General features: G+C 38.4%; 1 protein-coding gene across 1 annotated transcript; it reads right to left on the reverse strand.

Annotated features, from left to right (window-relative positions):
* Positions 1-6,399: 6,399 nt before the first annotated feature.
* Positions 6,400-16,596, reverse strand: LOC140165718 (NLR family CARD domain-containing protein 4-like). Its single transcript, XM_072189026.1, has 5 exons — positions 16,476-16,596; positions 14,287-14,400; positions 9,460-9,561; positions 8,697-8,888; positions 6,400-7,947 (listed from the first exon to the last, which is right to left on the reverse strand). Exons 1-5 carry the CDS (start codon positions 16,477-16,479, stop codon positions 6,401-6,403), a joined length of 1,959 nt encoding a protein of 652 aa, XP_072045127.1. The 5' UTR covers positions 16,480-16,596; the 3' UTR covers position 6,400.
* Between the last annotated feature and the right edge of the window lie 4,796 nt (positions 16,597-21,392).

The following is a 21,392-nucleotide window of genomic DNA, read 5'->3' on the forward strand; positions in this document are numbered from 1 at the left end:
ATAGTCGACTAGTCGATACCAAGTGTAAGGCCATACCGTATCCCAATCATAGGCACAACATCTAGAGTCTGCTTGTCCATGTGAAGACTAAAGATGACTACTACTTACCTAGCCAACGAAATCAATGCACATGCTGAGGCAAATGGCGGGTCGATTAGCCAATACCAAGTCTAAGGCTATATACCTTATCACATCACAGACACAAAATCAATTGTTAAGACAATCATACAGAGGGATGCAAAGTCTGATTGCCCATGTGAACATTATAGATAAATCAACTACATACCTACCCAACAAAATCCTTCAACAGACTGTGGCACAGTGTCATCGCCCCGATATCTTCATGCCAGAAATCGCCATGGTAGGTTGAATCCACAGCCACGCATGGCCATTTTGTTGTCCGACCTTTGAGACGCATTAATGAGCCGAGGACATCCCGACTAAGGCTACTGACAATAACACGGTAATTGACTTCTCTTTGTGTAAGTAAGCTTGTATACGCCATGGGGGTGAGTGCTCACACTGGGGTGTGTGTGACCTCTGTGTGTATACGCCATGTGAGTGAGCGCTCACATCAGAAAATCAGAATATTTCTGTCAGTTTTTGAGTTCAAGATGCAATGGTTCCTTCTCAAGGAACCAAATCTGGTTTCTTTATATGATCATTTACGGGAGATATTCGTCATTTTGTACCCCGGTATCCAAAGATTTATCGTCTGAATATCAATCGTGCATAGCACATTCACGTGTATCGATCCCGGGTATTCATTTCAGTGTCTCTGGCTGTATAATGTAATTATTAACCGGGCGATGTCGGTGTGTGTTGTGACGAAAAATGAGCAAAATTGATCAAAACAGGTCATGTTGTTGTTCGCCTCTGTGATCCTTCTTTGACGTTCGCCTCTGTGATCCTTCTTTGACGTTCGCCTCTGTGACCCTTCTTTGACATTTGACTCTGTGACCCTTCCTTGCCATTTGACTCTGTGACCCTTCTTTGACATTTGACTCTGTGACCCTTCTTTGACATTTGACTCTGTGATCCTTCTTTGACGTTCGCCTCTGTGACCCTTCTTTGACATTTGACTCTGTGACCCTTCTTTGACATTTGACTCTGTGACCATTCTTTGACATTTGACTCTGTGACCCTTCTTTGACATTTGACACAACGAGAGTAATGTAGGATATAAGGTCGTGGTCAGTCATTGTTGTGACCAAAATCGATCAAAGTATGTCAGGGTTATGCGGCCCATACACGATCAATTTGATTGATTAATATCAAAGACCCTGGATACAAGACGAGAGTGGATACATAATCTACCATTGTGCACTGTACACACGATTAGAACTAGATTAGATTTCTTCAATAATATTGAAGAGAAATATTATTTTGTATCCAGTCCTGCATCTAGGGTCCTCAATATTGGTCAATCAAATTGGTCGTGTAGGGCCGCATTGGGTCAAGTATGGTGATTGGCAGAAGGAGAGAGAAGAAATAAGTGAGATCCTGTGTAATGAATACAATTCACCCAACCGTTCCCCCACTCCAATGCAGTCTCACTAAACCATGAATCACATTTCAATATTTTTTAAATAAATCGAAAACAACTAGTGTTAAAGGTTTGTTGTTGTTTTATTTTTTCAAACACAAATAAAAAATTATTTTACAATATTATACAAAGTTTATCAATTTGCTTTCCTTCAAGATAAAAACAGTATTGTCAAATAACTTATTTCGAAGGAAGCAAAAACTATAATGCGCAGTACACATGTTAGGTATAGTCACTGTTCAGGGAATTGAACCCACAATCTTTGGAGGTAAAAGCTAACACCTATTGCGCAAGATAATTATGAAATCGTTTGCTGTTAATTACAAACTTGTGTGTCTAATATGCCTCGCACAAATATTATACTCCACATCTGTTGTCCAAATGTTTTACACTTTTTTAAATTTAAATGTATATGATGGTCAATGATACTATGACTGCTAGTCGGCCGTTGACATAGAGCTGTATAATAATGGTCGTTGCATACCAGGTATGCTATTTTATTGATAATAATGTTACGATACACTGGGTACTTCTTTAATATAATTTAAGGACACCGTGAGAGTTGTATTAAAAACTTGCGACAGAGGTTATTTTATGGTTATCCAGTCATGTAAGAGCGACGTACCTACGTCACTTCTACGTCTCACAGTTGCGCTCCATGGAATTACGTCGGTCGTGTGTTACGCGCCAACTATCACCACTATAATGTCCACGAAAAACGCAGCTATATCATAGTATGACGTAACATAGGTCATATTGCGCATGACTACTTGCCTATGACGAGTGAAGTCCTCATACTGTGATATACTTTGATCAGCTCGTAATCGGCGGGAATTGTTAGGCTTTTACCACTACGCCGAAAAGTAGACACACATTAAGAGTGATTTAGTTGATATGTCAGGGCTATATTGAGTATGTTATATAAAGTAGACAAAGTATAGGGCTTAAATTAATCATTTTTGATACTTCTGGCGAGTTGTCACAAGACAATTCTCGAAACAAAATACATAGATATTAATCCGCGATGTTATAAGGCCCGCCGATTACGAGCTGATCAAAGTATAGTGTTCCATATCTTGTATTGTATCGCTGTCACAATGCCAGGAGGCTCAATGTTGGGTTTCTTTTCCCGTACTTTGTAATACAGTTAAGATACAGGTTCAGTCTTGTTTCTATAGCACTTCAGGCATAAATCATTATATGGGATCAAACGGCGAAACCGAAGATTCACATCTCTCTGATTCTCATTTTATTCTTACCTTTACTATCTTCACTTCTACCCATGTTAAGCACCTACTTTTTCTTCCATATCTTTAACTTTGCACTATTTCACAATAATATTGTTTTCCATTTTTCATTTTTCTATCTCTCTCTTTCTCACACTTCCCTTCCACCAATCTCTTTCTCTATCCTTAACTTCTATTCCTCCTTAGAATTAGACTATGCCATAGTCGATTTTTGATCAATAAAAGCATGTTATTAATCATGTTAATCATTATGAAAGCATTCAGTTAAATTCAAAATTATACTGATATTTATTACATCAAAATATTGGTATAAAATTGTTATGAAAAAGTTTATATAATTATACCGGGTGTCCCAAAAGTCTCTTAACATTGTGAATTTGCCATAACTTGCGTTGGGTTAATAGTGTTGTTACAAACATTGCACAGTATATAGATAATTCTTTTAGAAATGTTATGATACCAAACATGCCTATGTGGTCATGACCCTTTAGCATGAAATTAATGGATATCTACCGTACCGTAAAACCCATTTTTATAAACGCAAAATAAGTCTCGTCATTTGAGACGTGAACACGATATAACGTGTTATCATTTTAAAATCGGTTTTGTTTAATTTGGCTGTGTTTGTTTGATTGTTTGTTTGTTTATTTTCAATGCGTAATCTTCATTTTCTGTTTTATCTGGGTTTTATATGGAAACTGCTTAAGATCTTTTCTGAGGATTCGATGAACAGTTGTACGCTGTACGTTGTTCTCCATTGAAAGTCGACTTACTGATCGCCTTGGGCTTTTCGCCACCGCTCTTCGTATGACATCAATGTTTGTAGCCGATCTTCCTGTTCTTCCACGTCCTGCCCTAAGTAGATCATGAACAGATCCAGTTGATAGGAATTTCAGCACTAGTTGCTGGATTGTATTTCGGCTGGGTAGTGTATAATTTACATTAAAATGTTCCTTAAACATTGCTTCAGTGAGTTTGTCCGACTTTGTCTCGGCAAAGAACCATACGACCTGAATCCGTTGATCTATAGGAAATTCATCTTCACTTCAACTGTTTTAAAGTAAAGTTTAATATTGTCAATATATCCTAATTATAATCTAAAACAGCAGTCACGCTTACGCTAAGCCATGTAATCCATGAATGTTCATACCTAAATGTAGCGTGTGCAGTGAGTGAACCAACTCTATTGTTCAGGGAAGCACATCATTTCATGTTCTTGAACAAAGAACACATGAGCTTGCTTTTGTGGGTTTGATACACACATATGTACAGTCGCACAGTATGGTCAATGGGTCATCAATAATGCTGTTTTTGGTATCGGAATAATTCTAAAAGATCAATCTATGTGAATATGTTCTCCATTTTGGTATGAAGTAGGAAATATTTGAGATATGGCCAATTCACAATGTTAAGTTACTTTTGGGACACGCTGTATTAGTGACAGTAACAGTAAAGTGTACGTAGGGTTATATTATTGAATGCAACATATGATAATGTCATCATTATATTGGCTCTTCAATACTGAACAATTCTGATTTTAGAATCTACCGGTTTATTAATCGCGAAAATCCGAGTTAAAAATCGACTATGGACATTGACTTTTAAGCAGAACTTTACCCCGGGACTTCGTTCTCTAAAACACACTGTCAATCATACTTGTTTATCAATACAATCTAACCACAAGACTAAGCATGGTGGTACAATACGCGATAGATGTGTACGTTCATCCACCAACTTTCGCGCCAGCACGAAAGCGCCGCATTCCATAGATAGTTCTGTACCATGTATAGTTAACGGTAATGGTACATGCCGGGAGGATTTAAACAATAACGAGATCTGGGCGACCAATCACAAGCCAGATTCATTTAAAGATGCATTACATCATGACCAATTTTAGTTAGGCCAGAAATTGGCCTAACTCTCCATAGAGTCCCGTGTTAAAAATGTTAACCGCAATCCAAAGTCAGTAGTCCATTTGGGAAGCTAACAAACAGAGGGAGTACGGTGACTGAAAAGATCAGTTGTGAAAATCTATCAATTGTGCACACATTAATTAAATCAGAGTTTTAAGCTTAAATACAATATCCAGAGTATATGCACAATGGGCAAGTGGACTACGTAGTAGTCTACCTTAGAATCTCATTTTTTCGTCAACTTTCTCAACAGATTTACCTACGCGTGATAGCCTTTGGCAAGCAATTGCAGGTAACGAAACAGCAATACAAAACAAACACATTTTCAAACATCTTTTGACGTTTTCCTCTAAAAGCCAGGGGCATCCAAATTCAAAGGTCTCTTCGATATTCTACCAACAAGAAATTAGCATTTTCTTCAGTTGTCACGGTTGTCGAAATGAGAAATATTAAGACACAAGATTACATGGCCTGTTAGATGTCCATTATCATAATTAACGTGGAGATTCAGTGCAGAGGGGGCATATCTGCAGTACTTCTAAAATAACCATTACTCTTCTTCTTGTGCTTTGAACTGTGCAATCGTTGCTCTCAGTTGGGATAATCTATTGTCATGAAGTGGTCGGCAAGAAACCCCGAATGTCATTGGTCCTTCGACTGCTCGGCGTCTTACCAAACTGGCAAATCCCAATTGACTGCTGGCATACACGCGTTTAAAAATGCGCTACCAGGATCTCCTTCCGGGACAGGAAGGGACTTAAATTCCATGATTCTTAACTTTGGAAGGTAATTGATCGATTTGAACATGGCTTCCATTATCTCAAATCCATTACCGGGATTTCCTTGTGGTATTGGACTGATTTTTCTCATGGACACCATAATTGTTTCCAATCGTGGCGTGTATTGGAAGCTTTCTATCAATGCTAGTACGCCACTATGGGTCAGGTTACAATCTACCACTATCAATCTACGAAGGAATGGACAATGCTGTAACTGTCGAGCAATTTTTACCATGGAAGACCCAACATAGTTCCAAGATATATCCAAATTCTTTAGCCTCCCAGCTCTGGGGAGCAAATCGGCTAGAACTTGAACATCGCTCTCTTGTAGCTTAGCATCACGTACAATGATATCCTCAAGTGAAGGCATCAGAGGTTTTAGATGCTGAATTGCACCACCAATTAAGGTGCTCACCGCCTGAAACGTTTGAAGGGACGACCTTATTTGGGATACCATTTGGACAGCGCCTTGTGATGTTAACGATACGTTGGTTAGCATCAAAGACGTGAGAAACTTCTGCCTTTTGAGCGCATTGCCCATGATTTCTGGGTCAAAATCAACGTTACCTAACTCTATCTTCCTGATTGACGCACTGCTCTTTGACCCGCGATAGAGGCTACCTATGAGACCTGATGCATCAAGCTTATATCTAGACAGGACGGTAATGTCCTTCAGATTCGACATTTTCTTAACCCTTTCCGTCAATTGTAGCATCTGAGACTCACTAGGTCGCGTCTCTACTACTTCCGTTTCCCAACTCAACACAAGTGACTCAACTTGAATCATTTCGTCTAATGTATCTACTATAAGACCAAATGAACCTGAACCACAAAAGAGCTTCAATTCTTGTACATCGGCAAGAATGGAGCGTGATTTGCTCTTTGAGACCATCCTAACGAGATGGTGAAAATACATCAGAGAAGATGGGGATTCTGACGGATTTCCACCACCTTCGATTGAAAAAGGGGTTCAAACCACGAATGCACAATATCATATTTGAGCCCACTTTCACGAAGCATGCGGAAAAGAGGCCAAATATCTTTGTCCGCTGTTTGTGTTATACCACCTATACGAACACTCTCCTCTGTACGATGCTTGAAAACTTGCATCAGCTGAGGCAAAATCAATGATGCCGCTTTCTTCTTCATACCACAGCAAAAGGTCAACAACTCTACCTGAGCAAAGACTTGCAAATCGTCACCAATACGCTGCAGATATGACTTGAATAAATCAACGTCATTATCGGCAAGGGATGCCCAGAAATATGCCGCACAGTACTCCTGCACAGATTTGTGCAAGAAGCTTATCGAGTTGCAGACGTTTAACTTTGATCTGAGCCGCTCTTTTGTCAGCAAGCCTGCTTTGCAAGCCTCCTCTAAAACCTGAGCTGGGAAATCGTTTTCCAAGAAAATAAGTTTGCCATCTGATGTAAGACCATCCAAAGCTACTCTTCCAAGATGCAGAAGAACTTCTTCAAAGTCATCATCTTTGTCGGTGATATCGGCACTTCTTCGATATCGTTTCCATAAGTACAGAACAGCTTGCTCGTAGAGTGCTGTATGAGTATCTGGTAGCTTTTGAGCGTCACTCCACAGCAGACATAGCATCAGTAGCATCACTGGAATTTGTGCCAACACTTTGATAGACGGAGACTGTCCTAAGGCTTTGATCAAACCCTTGGCCTTCGTTTGACTATCTTGGAAGAATTTCTTGATGTAGACTTCAACGTTTTCCTCAGAAAAACCACTCAACTTCACATGGATGTACTGCTTCTGGTGTTCTCCCAAGTCCTCCACCTTCTCTGGTCTAGTCGCGACAACTACACAAGCATCTCTCAATTTCTTATTAGCTAGTATGCTTTCGATGTCTCCCGTCACCTTCTTCTGCAGTCGCTCCATCGGATATTCGTCAAGACCATCGAGCAAGATCAACGTTTCCTTACTGTGTAATTTGATACAATCTTCCAGATCTTGTTTTGATAATTTTGTATCTTGTGGAAGAATTTGATCAAGTATTGCATCTGTTAGCGTCTCATTGCTCTCAATTTCTCTCAAACTAAGTATGAACAATAATTTGAATTGGGAAAACATATTACTAACCCCACTATCTAGGTTCTTGGCCCAATCGTAAGCTATTTTCGCCATTGCTGTTGATTTACCGCTTCCTGCAAACCCTCTCAGTAATATTCTACTTGCCCTTTGACCTGTTCTACCTTTAAGCCCCAACATATCTTCAACTCTTTCAATATCTTCCCTACTACCTCCTGACGATTGTTTCCCGTCTACTGCTAGTGTAAGGTTTACAAATATAGTGTCCATATCTATCACATCATCTCCCCATGGCAACAACTGGACGGTTCCCATTTCCTGTTGGTAGAATGTCCGAAGCTCCTGCTGACAAACCTCAAAATCAACTGAAGTGGATCTGATGGACACATGGGACGTTAGGCTACTTGCCAAATCTGTGGAAACACATTAGAATTTACGTGTTTTTAATATTTAGAAGCATTTGTTCCGCGCATCAAAGACGCGAGGTGTATGCAAGAGGCTTATAATTATGCAGAACAGCTCGGAATGTTATGCGGTTGTCGACAGCCACAGCACCTTTCGCATAACAGCCACATATCGAATATCATCCGTGTCCAACCTGTACACAAACCTCGTTGGTTCCGATGGTAGAAGGTGGCTCCCATGGAACACACACTTAAGCGTGACCCCCAACATTGCACACGATCGTTTAGGTCTGAGCTCTTACAAAATAAGGTACATGAAAACAATAGAGGCCGTCAGCGTGACGTCATATGCCGCCATCTTGTGGGTACACGCTATGATGGTCGTTCGATCTCCATGCGTGAGCGGCAAAATCGCCGCGTTGATGTGCGATAACAGCTGCGTGGCAAACTGCGCTCTGCGCGTAGTGTCCGACGCATGAACACACAGATCATTTGTACCCACAAGATGGCGAAAGGCTGACGGCCTCTATTATCATGATTGTGATGATTTATAATAATCATACTATTGTACAGCGCAGCAACTATGTTAAGATTAATGACGTACAAGGGAACAACCCGAAAGTTCGATGACCCCTTTCCCTCTTCCTAAAATACAAGTATGAAATTGTGACCGATATTTCAACTATTTACATAGTCTTTTCTTTGTCTCGGACGGTCAGTGGCTACATCAATTTAATATATTTAATCAGTTATTGTACCTTCGTGACGCACTGAAATCTTCTGTTCTACGTCCTTGATGATTTTGGGCAGCTCTTGCATCATGGTTTCGTCTGTTTGCACGTCGTAGTAGAGCAGTGGGTTGATCAGCAGCCCAAGCCACCCTGTAGGCTGGTATTCTTCATACTTCAGTGGAATGATAGGTTTCTTGAGGTAATCCCCATATTGGGCCTCTGAAAATGTACACATTATTCACAAAATGTTAGCCCAAACTGCTTTGGGTTTACGTCAGTCAGAGTCACAACATTAGACAGTTCAGTACTTGTATTTCAGATAAATCAATTTTACAATTGACAACGAGGTGATGCAAGCAACATGATTGGCTTAGTCACCTATTTGGAAAATAGTTACACAACAAGGTTTACAGTAATAGCTTTTTGTGCAATCCCAGAATTCCGAGGTGGTCGTTTATACAAAATCAAAAACCAAAGTTGCTGTAAATTCTTGAAACTAATTCCAAAATATTCCACACCGAATGCCACACCGAATCGAATGCCTTTCAATGCCAGGTATTACCAGATAACAGTTGATCTCAGGACACTTGACACAAATCAAGCTTGTCCAGTCACAAGGGTAAACATCCTCACTATGGAAATGCCTATGTCCATTTCCTCGGATACGGTTAGTCAGTTTACTAATACCAAGATACCCGGTAGGTATATTATCATATAGGCCAATGATCACTGACAACCAAGCTTTGCGTAATTGAGGATTTGATTCATAAAGGTTTTTTATTACACATACCTTTCTTGCAACTTGTACTCATCTGGTATTTGCTGGAAAAACATGCCAATATGACGGACGCTTTCTCAACTGCTTCTGACATGCGATCATCCAGGTTGCCCTCTGTAAGCAGATAGAAGGTTAAACCAATGTCATAACAACATTAACGATATCAAAATATGCAATGTAAACTATTGAAAATGCGATATCTCAATCTAAAGGTTGGAATCAACATGTTCAGCCTTTTCTGTTAGATTATCCTTAACAAATTAAGGGATCTGGAATGAGTGTTTTGAGCGTTTCGACAGTATTTTTGTGAGACATGAGAGCACATCAGACATGTCAGACATCGAATTGCATTCTGAATAAGAAGAATGTCTTTCTGATTTCAAATAATTTTCATTTTTTGAAATTCACGATATAATACAAATTTTATGACAAATAATTAAAATTTGATATTTTTCACATTTTTGATATATAACAGATATATTCTTAAAGTGTATGTAGCTGGGAGGAAAAGCCGACGATCAATTGAAAATTTTGACCTTTCATATTGAAGATATGGGGTTTATTTTTGGTGTTTTGGGGAAAAAATCCATATCTTCAATACGAAAGGTCAAAATTTTCAATTAATCGTCGCCTTTTCATCCCACCTACATACACTTTAAGTACATATTATCATAATATGATAATTATAATATGATAATTATATGATAATTATTTATAAAGTTTACTTTATATCAATTTTTAATCATTTGCCATAAAATGTGTATTACATTGCGAATTTCAAATACAAATTCCTTTAAAAAAGGAATGTGGCGCCCAATGTGAGCTGGACGGGATATGGTGAATTCCATGGTGATTAGATTTGGTATTATAATGATTTTTTTAGGGAAGAGTAGAAGATGATCAAATACGAGAGAAATGCTTCATGGAATGAAGCTTTCGTGTCTATTTGCGATTATGTGGGGTCGGAGTTCTGTTTTGGGAGCCTATTGTAGTGAGGATATTGCTTTGGATATTGAATATTGTTGAATTTCGTTATGCAGGGCCTAGGGTATATGATGGATAACTAGAAGACACAAATAAGTAAGCTTCCCCTAGTCATCTATACACTCATTCTTGTCACACGACGAATTTCGACAAAGTCATGTAAACGTAATTTCGTTTTTCACCCGACCTCCGTCCAGAAACAATCCTGAAATGTTGAAAACTTGGGGTCAGCGCACTCATGCCAGTTTATCCTAAGGTATACTCTGTGTCTTTTGTAGCCAACCATGTGGCTAAGAGAGGCTAGGAAATACTTAAACTAATACAAAACAATCATACCCTCCTTTCATATCAAACAATACCAAGAAATTGACAGGCCTGTTAAATCAAGGGTAAGATCGATCGTTATTCTTCATGAAACGGGCACAGCCCATTTTTATGTTATTAATTCTGCTAAAAATTAATTAATAAATAACAAAATTACGTCATAGAACTCTATTTTAAACAGACAAAATAGCCAGTGGGGTTTCTTTCACTTAACCTTGCTAGGAACCCTTCCCAGCAGTTAGGCATTACAATGAATATTATTTTTGCAAATACACTTCTGACCTTTAACACAGTCATGTCTTCCGAATTTATTCCTTTCTCTGCTGACCAGAACTGATTTTCGTTAATTAATGTTTTTTATCAGAGATAGTCACCACAAAGATACTGAGCTTCTAATATCTTTGGTCACAATCAGTTAGCAGTCGATTCAAGCACATAAAGTCATAAACCAATTAGTGATTTCATGATTGGTCAGTGGTTGTGTTGGTCAACTATAATTAATTGGTGTTGGTTTAAGGATTAGGTGCACCGCGTGCAATCACTATGGACCACAATGGCCTCATCCAGTGGCATATTATCAATAACCTCAATTAAACAATCATAGTGCAAAATTTGACCTTAAGTTGCAAAGTATGAGTTTTTGTACTCACATTTTCAAAGGTCATTCAATGAATACACACATGTATTGGGGTTAAAGAACTGTGCCCTGATAGATGAGCATGTTGTAGATTCTTCACACTGTAAACAACTAGTTCATGTGCAAACATGTTCAAAACATATACATAATTAGAATGGTCAAATGTCACCGTCTATCGGGTTCTAAGAGGCGGTAAACTGGTTTAAACCATACAAAGGTCACGGGTTATTTGGTGTTTTTATAAGTCCATTAATTTTGTATTTTAAACAAAGAATATACATACATCATTTTATCCCGCGCATATCAGAAAACAATAATAAAATAAAATCCTAGCATATTGTGGTTTTATTTCTGAGCTGGGCATAATTTTAGCAAAACAATTTAGGAGTAAATCTAGCAAGAGTGAAATTAGAAGCTATTCACAAAGTACATGCCTATATGTGGCCCCTCCGTAGAGGGCGCCACAAAAATCAAAATTATTTGATATCAGAAGGACATTCTACGTATTCAGAATGCAATTCGATATGTCTGATGTCGCACAATAAATACTGTCCAAACGTTCATACCCCATCCCTTAAGGCACAGATTCAGGGACATATTGAAGGCTCTAATCTTGGAATTAGAGGAGAGAGTGGTCGTAAAATGAGGGAAGTCACTCAATATCAATTGAGGGACAGATTGAGGGACAGATTGAGGGATATGGTTTAGGTTTTATTAAACAGATGCATCGCAGCCAAAGGCTGAATTGAGTATCGTTTTACAAAAGTACAATATAAATATAAATATACATAAATACCAAGCCTTGAAATAAGCGGGCGCGGGGAGCAAATTTGCTCTCGTAAAGCCACCAATTGCTCCTGATCCTTGTACAATTCACATGACCTCCCTCATTACAGCATACTGGATTAGAGTAGTGGCAGGTGGGAATACTATCAAATGAATTTGGGTCGGGTCAGAACAATATCATGGAAAATTAATTAAAACCAATCCTGTTATTATAATCGTAACACAACCTCATCAAATAATTGCATTGCTTATTAGAGAAGAGCGTGATCTAGCGGTTAAGGCGTTGTACTGTGAATCCAAGGGTCGAGGGTTCGTATCCCAGGTCCGCCTGAGCCCCGGGCCTGAGCTCGGCTGGCGCTTTGTGTCCTTGAGCAAGGCACTTCACTCTACAGTGTGGGCCAAAAACAACTTTACCCAATTTCAAAGGGTGCTTGCTCGAATTGTGGAAGAGCTATTCATGATATTGTTACATATTCTAAATGTATATCTTTCTAAAAATATTTGATGAAGAAATGAAAGCAAAAGAAGCTAAATTAACAAAATGGTGCTAATTTTACGTCCGAGGGTCAAAAATGACTTTGTCCACACGTAATTCAATGGGATGTATCCGATTGCTAAGAGTAAGGCATACATATGCGTTAGGCATACATGTACTTGGTAATACGTTTGGCTGTCTTTGAAAAGTGATGATTGTTTTACATGCATGAAAGAAATACAATCGATTTTAATCCCCATTTACTTGTTATATACTCAAACTTCACTCCTAACATTGACCAATAATTGGCATAAAAATTATACAATTACAAAGGTTTCATCTAGCGTAATTCTTGAATTTTAAATAGGCCTTCGTGCATTTTGTGACTGCGTGGCTTATTTCTAATAGGTTTGCAAGGTGTCAAGATAAGGCAGTTCACAACACAATAGAGGACTTTTATGGCAGAAGTATATACTTAAGAACAGAAAGCTTTTTGGAAGAGCAGCGTCAATTTCGGATTCGTTTCCCGAACGTAAGAGTCCCGTCGAAACCTAACACAACTCTAATACGAACAACTTTCACAACCTCGGAAGTGTGATGAATAGATGCAAAGCACGGAGCGGACGTGCAAGAAGTGACCGTTCAGCTGCAAATATTGCACCGGTTCAAAGGGAACTTGCAGCTAACCCCAGAGTCTGTTGTCGACGCAACAATTTGTCGAAAATACCATGAACGCAATAAGTGCAGTGCAATAACTTCCAACTTTCTTGTAGATAACATTTCGTAATGACAAAAAAATGAGGTCTGAGGTTACAATTGCTTTGCGCATATTTGAAGAGCATTGTTTTTATATCTTTGCAGCATGAAACCTGCAAATCATGACGAAATATCGTAGTTTGACATTTAAATTGTTTATGTTTGATTTATTTGATTGTGTTATATAAAATTGCTGAACAAATTTGTGCGTACACCGAGTCTTTTTCATTCTCTATCGACCTCGCTATTGCAAGTGATGCGACGGGACATCTAGTAGGCCTTCGCGTGGACAAAGTTAATTTTAATACATTTTGCAATAGTTTTTTCACCAAATACTTTTAAGAAGATGTTTTTTACGAATATGTAAAAAACAATTTGAAGCAGACTTTTCAATTTTGAGATATAAACCTTTGAAATTGGGTAAAGTTGTTTTTGGCCCACACTGTACTTGATTAGTGCTTCGGAGGGCACTTTAAGCCGTCGGTCCCGTGTACATGTATTTCTGACATTAATGCAGTGTGCACGTTAAAGAACGTCACATGCTATTCGAAAAGAGTAGGGATCATCCCGGTACTGTTGACTGTACTTCAAAATACACTCATCTACTCTAGGTAAAAATAAGTACAGCTTGTCTGTACGCAGTGCGATAATACTCATACATATTAGGGAGGCACTAATAATAAGAAGAAGATATTTATCTAACATGTTTATAAGTCACTTGCCTGATTTTTTTTTTTTTTTTTGAGCAATTTTTCTGTTCATTTAGATGCAGTAAGTGTATCAATTAGGCATTGTTATCGCATGTATATGCGCGTATGTCACTCATATTGAAGAACTGATTTATCCTTTAAATATATGAAAATGATTTAATACTCACGCATCTTGTCAACATCCATCCACACTTTGTATCCAGCCTTAATCAGCTCATCTTTTAGTTTCAACATCCGTTGTTGTGCATCCCATTGGTAGCTAATCATTACCAGAGGAGGATCTATAATTTTAAAGCAATATTGTATGTTAGAAGGTGTTAGGTGGGCCCTCATTTTTTTTACAACATGACATTGAAAGCAGAGACAAAAATCATTTTGAAGCTGTTGACGAAGAAGTACCCACCCAGAAAGCGATTAACCTCCCTGCTAAAGCTGGCCCTTAATCCAGTAGCTGGAATTTGGGTAGGAAGAGAATTCCAAAATTGGGCTGTAGAAATGGTAGAAATTATCTTTCATGGCTGACTTACACTATTGATATTGTAAAGCATTTCGTAAAATAAATTAAAATACAGTATGAAATGCAAGACCTAAAATGCTGTTCATTGTATTTTGGACAAGATCTGGTATTAGAAGAAAAGGTTCAGTTTTGTGGTGGTGGTGAGCTCAACGACATGAAACCATAAGTGTGCGCTGATTCGAACGATTCTGATTTTTTCTCTCCTTTATTTTAGTGCCTGTGTTCTCTTGAGGTTCACTTCTTCGTTTATTATCTATATTTTCTCAGACACAGCCGACATGTATCCTTTGTGATCCTCGCATGTCTCAGATTGACTGATGTCCTGCTTTCCTAGATGTTTATATCTAGTTCGTAAAAATATGTTGCCAATTTGTTGTTATTTTTTTTAATAATTTGCCATAAATTTGCATTATATCGCGAATTTCAAAAAGGACCATTCCATGCCAAATGAACCAGCAGTACGCTTCGACTATATTTATACATAGCCTACATAAATACGCACGTGACCCATGGACACGACATACCAAAACAAACAAGCGTGACCAAATCCTCATGCCATTGACATGGATAGGAAAATTTAAGTATTAATTGAATTGCAAAATAATTACGAGGGGTATCCAAAAGTGTTTGACATCACCCAGAAGTGAAAGAGTTATACCGATGAAATTTTGTCAGTGTAATCACTGGTCCTTATGTACATTATGGTCCAAAAATGGTCTCATAAGTATGTTTACTTTCTTTACAGGTGGCGCTTGATGGGCAGTAAGCACATAACCTGCAAGATGGTGAAAATTGAGGCACGCAGCGTGATTAAGTTCCTGCATTTTGAAGGGTTAGAAAATCTATGATGAAATGAAAGCTATCTACGGTGATGATTGCTCATCATATGGCACTGTTGCTTTTTGAAAAAGGAATTTCCAAACTGGCCACATGTCCCTCACAGATGAGCCAAGAAGTGGACGTCCATCACTTACGGATGATGCGGCCACAGTGAAGAAACTCAAGAAAGTGGAGGATCTTATCATGAGCAGGTTATGTGCCTACTGCCCATCAAGCGCCACCTGTACAGAAAGTAAACATGCTTATGAGACCATTTTTGGACCATAATGTACATAAGGACCAGTGATTACACTGACAAAATTTCATCGGTATAGCTCTTTCACTTCTGGGTAATGTCAAAAACTTTTGGATACCCCCTCGTACACATGGGGGATTCCCAATTTGTAATCTGTTGTCAAAAACAACATTCTGAAAGCATTTGCCCTCCGGAGAAAAGTATTTATCGACGAAAACAAACTAGACAATTTTGGTGCACAGTCTGGTGTTGTATACCGCGTTTGCATTCAAATGTACAGGAATAACCCCCCCCCCCCCGCTGTGTCAGAGGTCACTTGCACACTTCCTATCGTCAAGCTGATGACAGCGCGGAGGTAGTCACGTGCGTATTTATAAATACATATTTACGCGGTACCACAAAAACGACATGGGTTATCAAGTTGCCTTTTTCATTGCATTCATTAATTTTTGTTACCAAAATAGAACACTTTGACGAAGTCACATCAAATTCTGACGGGGTCACCTGGCAATATTTCAGAAACATGGTTCAATTGGCTCTGAACAGTTGCAATGACTCAGAAAAAAAATATCAGAAGCACAATTCCTTGTATTCAGAATGCAATTTGGTGTGTCTCATGTTGTGTTAAGGTGAGTGATCGAGCCTTTAGACACGGGCTTTATTCACTCAGCATATTTTGGTTACTTATGATTGAATACAGTTGGAGAAGGCAAGAGTGGCTATGATCAAAATATATAAATTTTCAACAAAATAACTTTACTTACCCATGTTTTAGATGGACCGCTAACGACAAATTAATTAAAGACTACACAAACTTCATTTTGGTTGTTATATAGTTTTGAAGGAACGCAAGGTATTACTCACTATTACACTATAAATGTACGTGTAGAGTGTAATGTAGTTATAGGTTTGTTACGTACACTTCCGAAAGTCATGCATGGTTTCCTTTCGTCTATAGTGAGGTCATAGTTAAATTAATTTCATATTCAACTCTCTAGTTCAGTCGTTTTCCTTTAATGATCTACTCCTGGTAAAAAAAACACCCCATCATGCACACTGTATATCCAAGTACTAATGTGTATAAATTTAAAAGTTAACTTGATGCCGATGTTAATGAAATTTAGTGGTTGTAAAGCTAAGAACGCTGTCTTTTTCGGCAATCTGGAAATGAATGGGGCTAATGGGATTGCACCGTGAATTTCCATTTCTCTTAGTTTGAAACTAATAATTTTTAATAATTTTAAGAAATAATTTTCCTTTTTGTTCAGCAGATGACATCTACCAATGTGTATAAAATTTGAGGTCTATAAAGCTACGAATATCCTCTAATGTAAGTTGCGGAAAATATACATCACTGCTTATAACTGCAGAAAACTACGTACATAACACCTATTTTTCTTTTCCTTGGTGGGGGATTTTTTGTCTAGGGGTATAATTGGCGTAGTGGTCATGTCTTAGGGACTTACCACGAAATATTAAGGGCGCTCTAATGGAGTCATGACGAAAAATAAAGATTAGCACCTCTTTGACGCAAATTTGATTTTTTAACACCTCGGTGAGACAATTTGTTTATTCGTTATTAATTAATTAATCGTAAAGTTCTATATTTTCAACAATTTATTTTTGGATTTATGAAACACAATTTTATCAATATATGTCCCTATTTTTTCCTTTTTTACGTTTTGTAGAACCTAAATTCTAAATTCCCCCTCAGGGAAACGGAAAATTGTCCAAATAGAGAGTCACAGTTTCATCTTTTCAGGGTATCTGTCAGCGAATAACTAATGCAAGAAAGTATGCCTACAATAGGAGTTAAGCCTACAAGATTTATGAAACCGTAACGTTTTCCAGCGGATCGATCTCTCTCCAAATAATGAAATGTTTACCACAAACCATGAAAAAAATAACTGTTTTGGCCATAGATTATGTGATTTTCAGGTGGGAGGGGAGTTTAAGGAAATTTAAGGTTAAGTTGTTATGTAGTTATTGGCACGGAAATCCAAATTTTGGTGCCTTTGTTTAAAAGCAGCACATATTTTCTGTGGTAGCTGGATTCATTGTATCATTTTGGAAATGTATACTGTTATGTACTTATCATCATTGCTATTAACAAAGATACAATACAAAGCAATATCTAAAAAGGTAAAGAGACCCTGCGTGCCACCTTAAGGTTATACAATGGATTTTTCAAGGCTTGAATAATAGAAACAGCCATGCGGAAAAAAAATGAACTCAAGCGTACTTGGTGTATCAATCTACATGCACAATGACCACGAACCTATGAAACCGTGGCACGTGAGTCATCCTATGTTGCAGGGATACGGAGGGGGCAACCATGATAGGGGCTGCCGGGGTGGGGGAAGCCGATTTTCTGCAATTTTCCTATGGTATTTTATCAATTTTCAATTTTTATAATATTATCCTTAGATGATATTTCTGTCGTGAAATAAATCAATGCCGCTATTGACTATAATAGGCCTAGTAGGCCTACCCTGATTATGCAATATATACAACAATAAGTACAACAACAATAACAAAACCAACAACCAATATCTAATTTGTAAAAAATATTCATAGGCTTATATAGGCCGCGCGCCTATTTAGACTAGTAGGCCTATGAATTATACAATAATCTAAAAAAACCGGCAGAAACAATCAATCACTGCAGTCAGAAAGAAAGAAACGAACAATAAAGAAGACAGAAAAAGAGAAAAGTAAGAAAAAAATTGAAAATAACCGAATTGGACCACACAGGGACTCGAACCCGTACTAGTTGACCAGCTCAAAACTATTACATACTATAGTAGTCGAGAAGAGTATGAGTCAAGCGCGATAATCGATTGCGCCACGGAAGGAGCTTACGAAAACGTATGGTCTCAAACTGACTATAATATGCAATAATGCATACAGGCTGTTATGATAAACAACCGCATTCCCCCCACAAAGTCGGACGCATCGATGACGAAAAAACTCGTTTTTTGCTAAAGTAGCTTCAATTTGGAAGGAAAATCAAATGGTAGAGTAATCGACAGACAGTTGAGAAATAATGTTGGTAGTTAGATGTCAAAATTAACGTTCCACAATCAAGATATCGATAATGTAACAAAACAGTTTTTTCTCATGCAAGATTCTCGAAAATGTTTCCCAAAAACGGGATTTTAAAATTGAATCGGTACTGTATTTGGTTCTTCCCCATGGCAACATTATTTCTTTGATCGATTTGTAGTACAATACAAAAAGAAGAAAACAATCACTCGGCGTGGTTTTATACGGGGCGCACATTTGAAAAAAAACGTCATGGAACGCGTTTTTGATCTTGTGAACATGGTGCGTAAAAAGGCTTTAAACGAAGGATTTTCAAGTTTATTCTAAAAATTTGTATAAACACACAAAAACAATGTTAAGCTGCATCCAATGCACCAACATTTCACTCGCTGCGATATTTGATTACTGAGAAAACTCTGTTTTAGAGAACAACTTTATACGTCTTTTATACATTTTTTATAAGCAGCCTGTTCATTATCTAAATCAATATATTATTAAAAAATAAAACTTCGATGTTTTGCAAAAGTTCATACTACAAATCATATACTTTGAAAACTTGCATGATTTATTGTTGTTAATGAGTTTTTTACAAAAGCAAAAGTGTTAACAACATAACTCAAGAACCACAGGACCTACAAAAGTATATCTATGATATTTGAATTCTTCTATACACTCGCTATGAAATGATCAATGCAATCTTTGCCAAAACTCACTACCATTCGCAAGATGCTGTGAACTACCAAATCGCAACAGTTTAAAATAGTTGCTAACCTTAAGTATCCAATCAATATTGTCATAGTCTGTTGTGGTGATGATTGTACTTTTGAACTGACAGTGATTCTACATGGGTGATTTACATATAAAAGCATTGGCCAATCATATACTTCGTAACAAGTCATTTGTTTGAATTTTTGGAAAGAAGCAATGTGGAAATGCGTATACGTTCCATCGGAGTAGACACGATTCTGGTTGACCTCATCGAAAGCATGTACAAGCAAACTAAATGCTCGGTTATGATTAATGACAAGTTCACCGAATGATTTGAGTAGTAGTTGGTGTTAGATAAGGATTTCTCCTCTCTCCAAGCCTATTCATGTACCACAAATTTGTGATGAAATGTGTTCAGACCCCGGGTTCAGACCTTAGGCAGGGATATAAATGGGCGACATGCATATTGACCACATCCGCCATGCTGATGATACAGCAGCATAGTGGACCTTGTATTCAAAGAGCTCAAAATGTCCAATAATGAATTGGCGAAAGCCTGCAGTGAGGGATGAAAATCAACACTACGCAAAGACAGATCATGTCAAAAGACGAGAACATCACACTTGAAAACACACCACTTGACAAAGTTTCTGAGTAGTGTAGTAATGTTCCCACAGTACAATATGACTGTATGTCAAACGGCGTACCAGATTAGCAACCTGTACATTTGGGAGACTCAAAAGCCCCATCTGATCGAACCAAGAGTGGCATCTCCAGGTTACTCAAAATGAGGATAGACATAGGCCGTTATTCTCCCTATTACCACATATGGTGCTGAATATTGGACCATGCGTAAAATAACTAAAGCAAACTACAATGAAAAGATACTGGAGATCAGGAATGTGGAGATCAGACGCAGACTGAACGTGACGAAGAACATTCTAGAAGAAGCCCAACAACAACGGATGTTATTCGTATGCCATCCAATCCTACAATCAAAGCCAAACTAGAGCCAGGGTGACTCTAAAAGCAGGGTCCAGCCACTCTGCGACTCTATGTCTAAATTGACTCAATATTGGGAGGCATTTGACTCCCTTGAAGAGTCATAATTTGTTTAATACGGCAAAGAGTCACCGTTGATGACTCTACATAGGAGTCATTTGACTTCCAATATGGAGTCATTTTAGACATAGAGTGGCTGGACTCTGCTTCTAGAGTAACCCAGACTCCATTTATAGAGTCACCCCGGCTCCATTACAGGGGTACTTTGACAGTCCGACTCCAGGTAGGAAAGCTTAATATTATTAGCTTTATTTCACCGTCAGATAGGCTAAAATTCTCCTGTGGAATCCAGCTGAACACCAAGTTAGCCTACAGCATGAAAATATTAATACCACATCACACTGTCCAAACACCAACACATATGATGCACCGTGCGAATGACCAGCTTGCTGAACAGCAGAAAACAGCAGCAGCATAATGCACAATGGCCGCTACCACAGAAATACACATTATACCGCGTCGATGACTCTGAATGTAGAATCAATTGACTCCACGGGTAGAACATGAAAAAACAGTACCATGGGTAGAGTCAATTGACTCTGTAGTGAAAATCAGGTCCGACTCCTTTTGAGAGTCAGTGTCAAATAACTACCACGTCGTGCACGACTCCGCAGGTAGAGTCAATTGACTCCATGGGTAGAGTCAACTGACTCTCTTATGACAGTCAGGCGACTCCTTTTGTGAGTCAGTGATAGTTTACTCCACATTGAGAGTCACTTGACTCAATTCTGAATGATTTAACTGTACCTAGGCCCCAGGCGCCCCGCCTACGGAGTAGATAGACCAATATGCCGGTGCAGGATGCTGAACATCGGGCCCAAGGCAGACAAGAGTGGATGATGTTGACTCTCAAAGATGTTCGAAGC

The sequence above is a fragment of the Amphiura filiformis genome, chromosome 12, assembly GCF_039555335.1.
Source record: "Amphiura filiformis chromosome 12, Afil_fr2py, whole genome shotgun sequence".
Classification (NCBI taxonomy): Eukaryota; Metazoa; Echinodermata; class Ophiuroidea; order Amphilepidida; family Amphiuridae; genus Amphiura; species Amphiura filiformis.

What these genes read in the sequence shown, in the direction of transcription:
- LOC140165718 (XM_072189026.1), bottom strand. An exon ending in GATGGATGTTGACAAGATGC is followed by an intron (nt 9,562 to 14,286) that starts GTGAGTATTAAA and finishes ATCTGCTTACAG; the next exon opens with AGGGCAACCTGGATGATCGC. An exon ending in GAGTACAAGTTGCAAGAAAG is followed by an intron (nt 8,889 to 9,459) that starts GTATGTGTAATA and finishes GTACATTTTCAG; the next exon opens with AGGCCCAATATGGGGATTAC.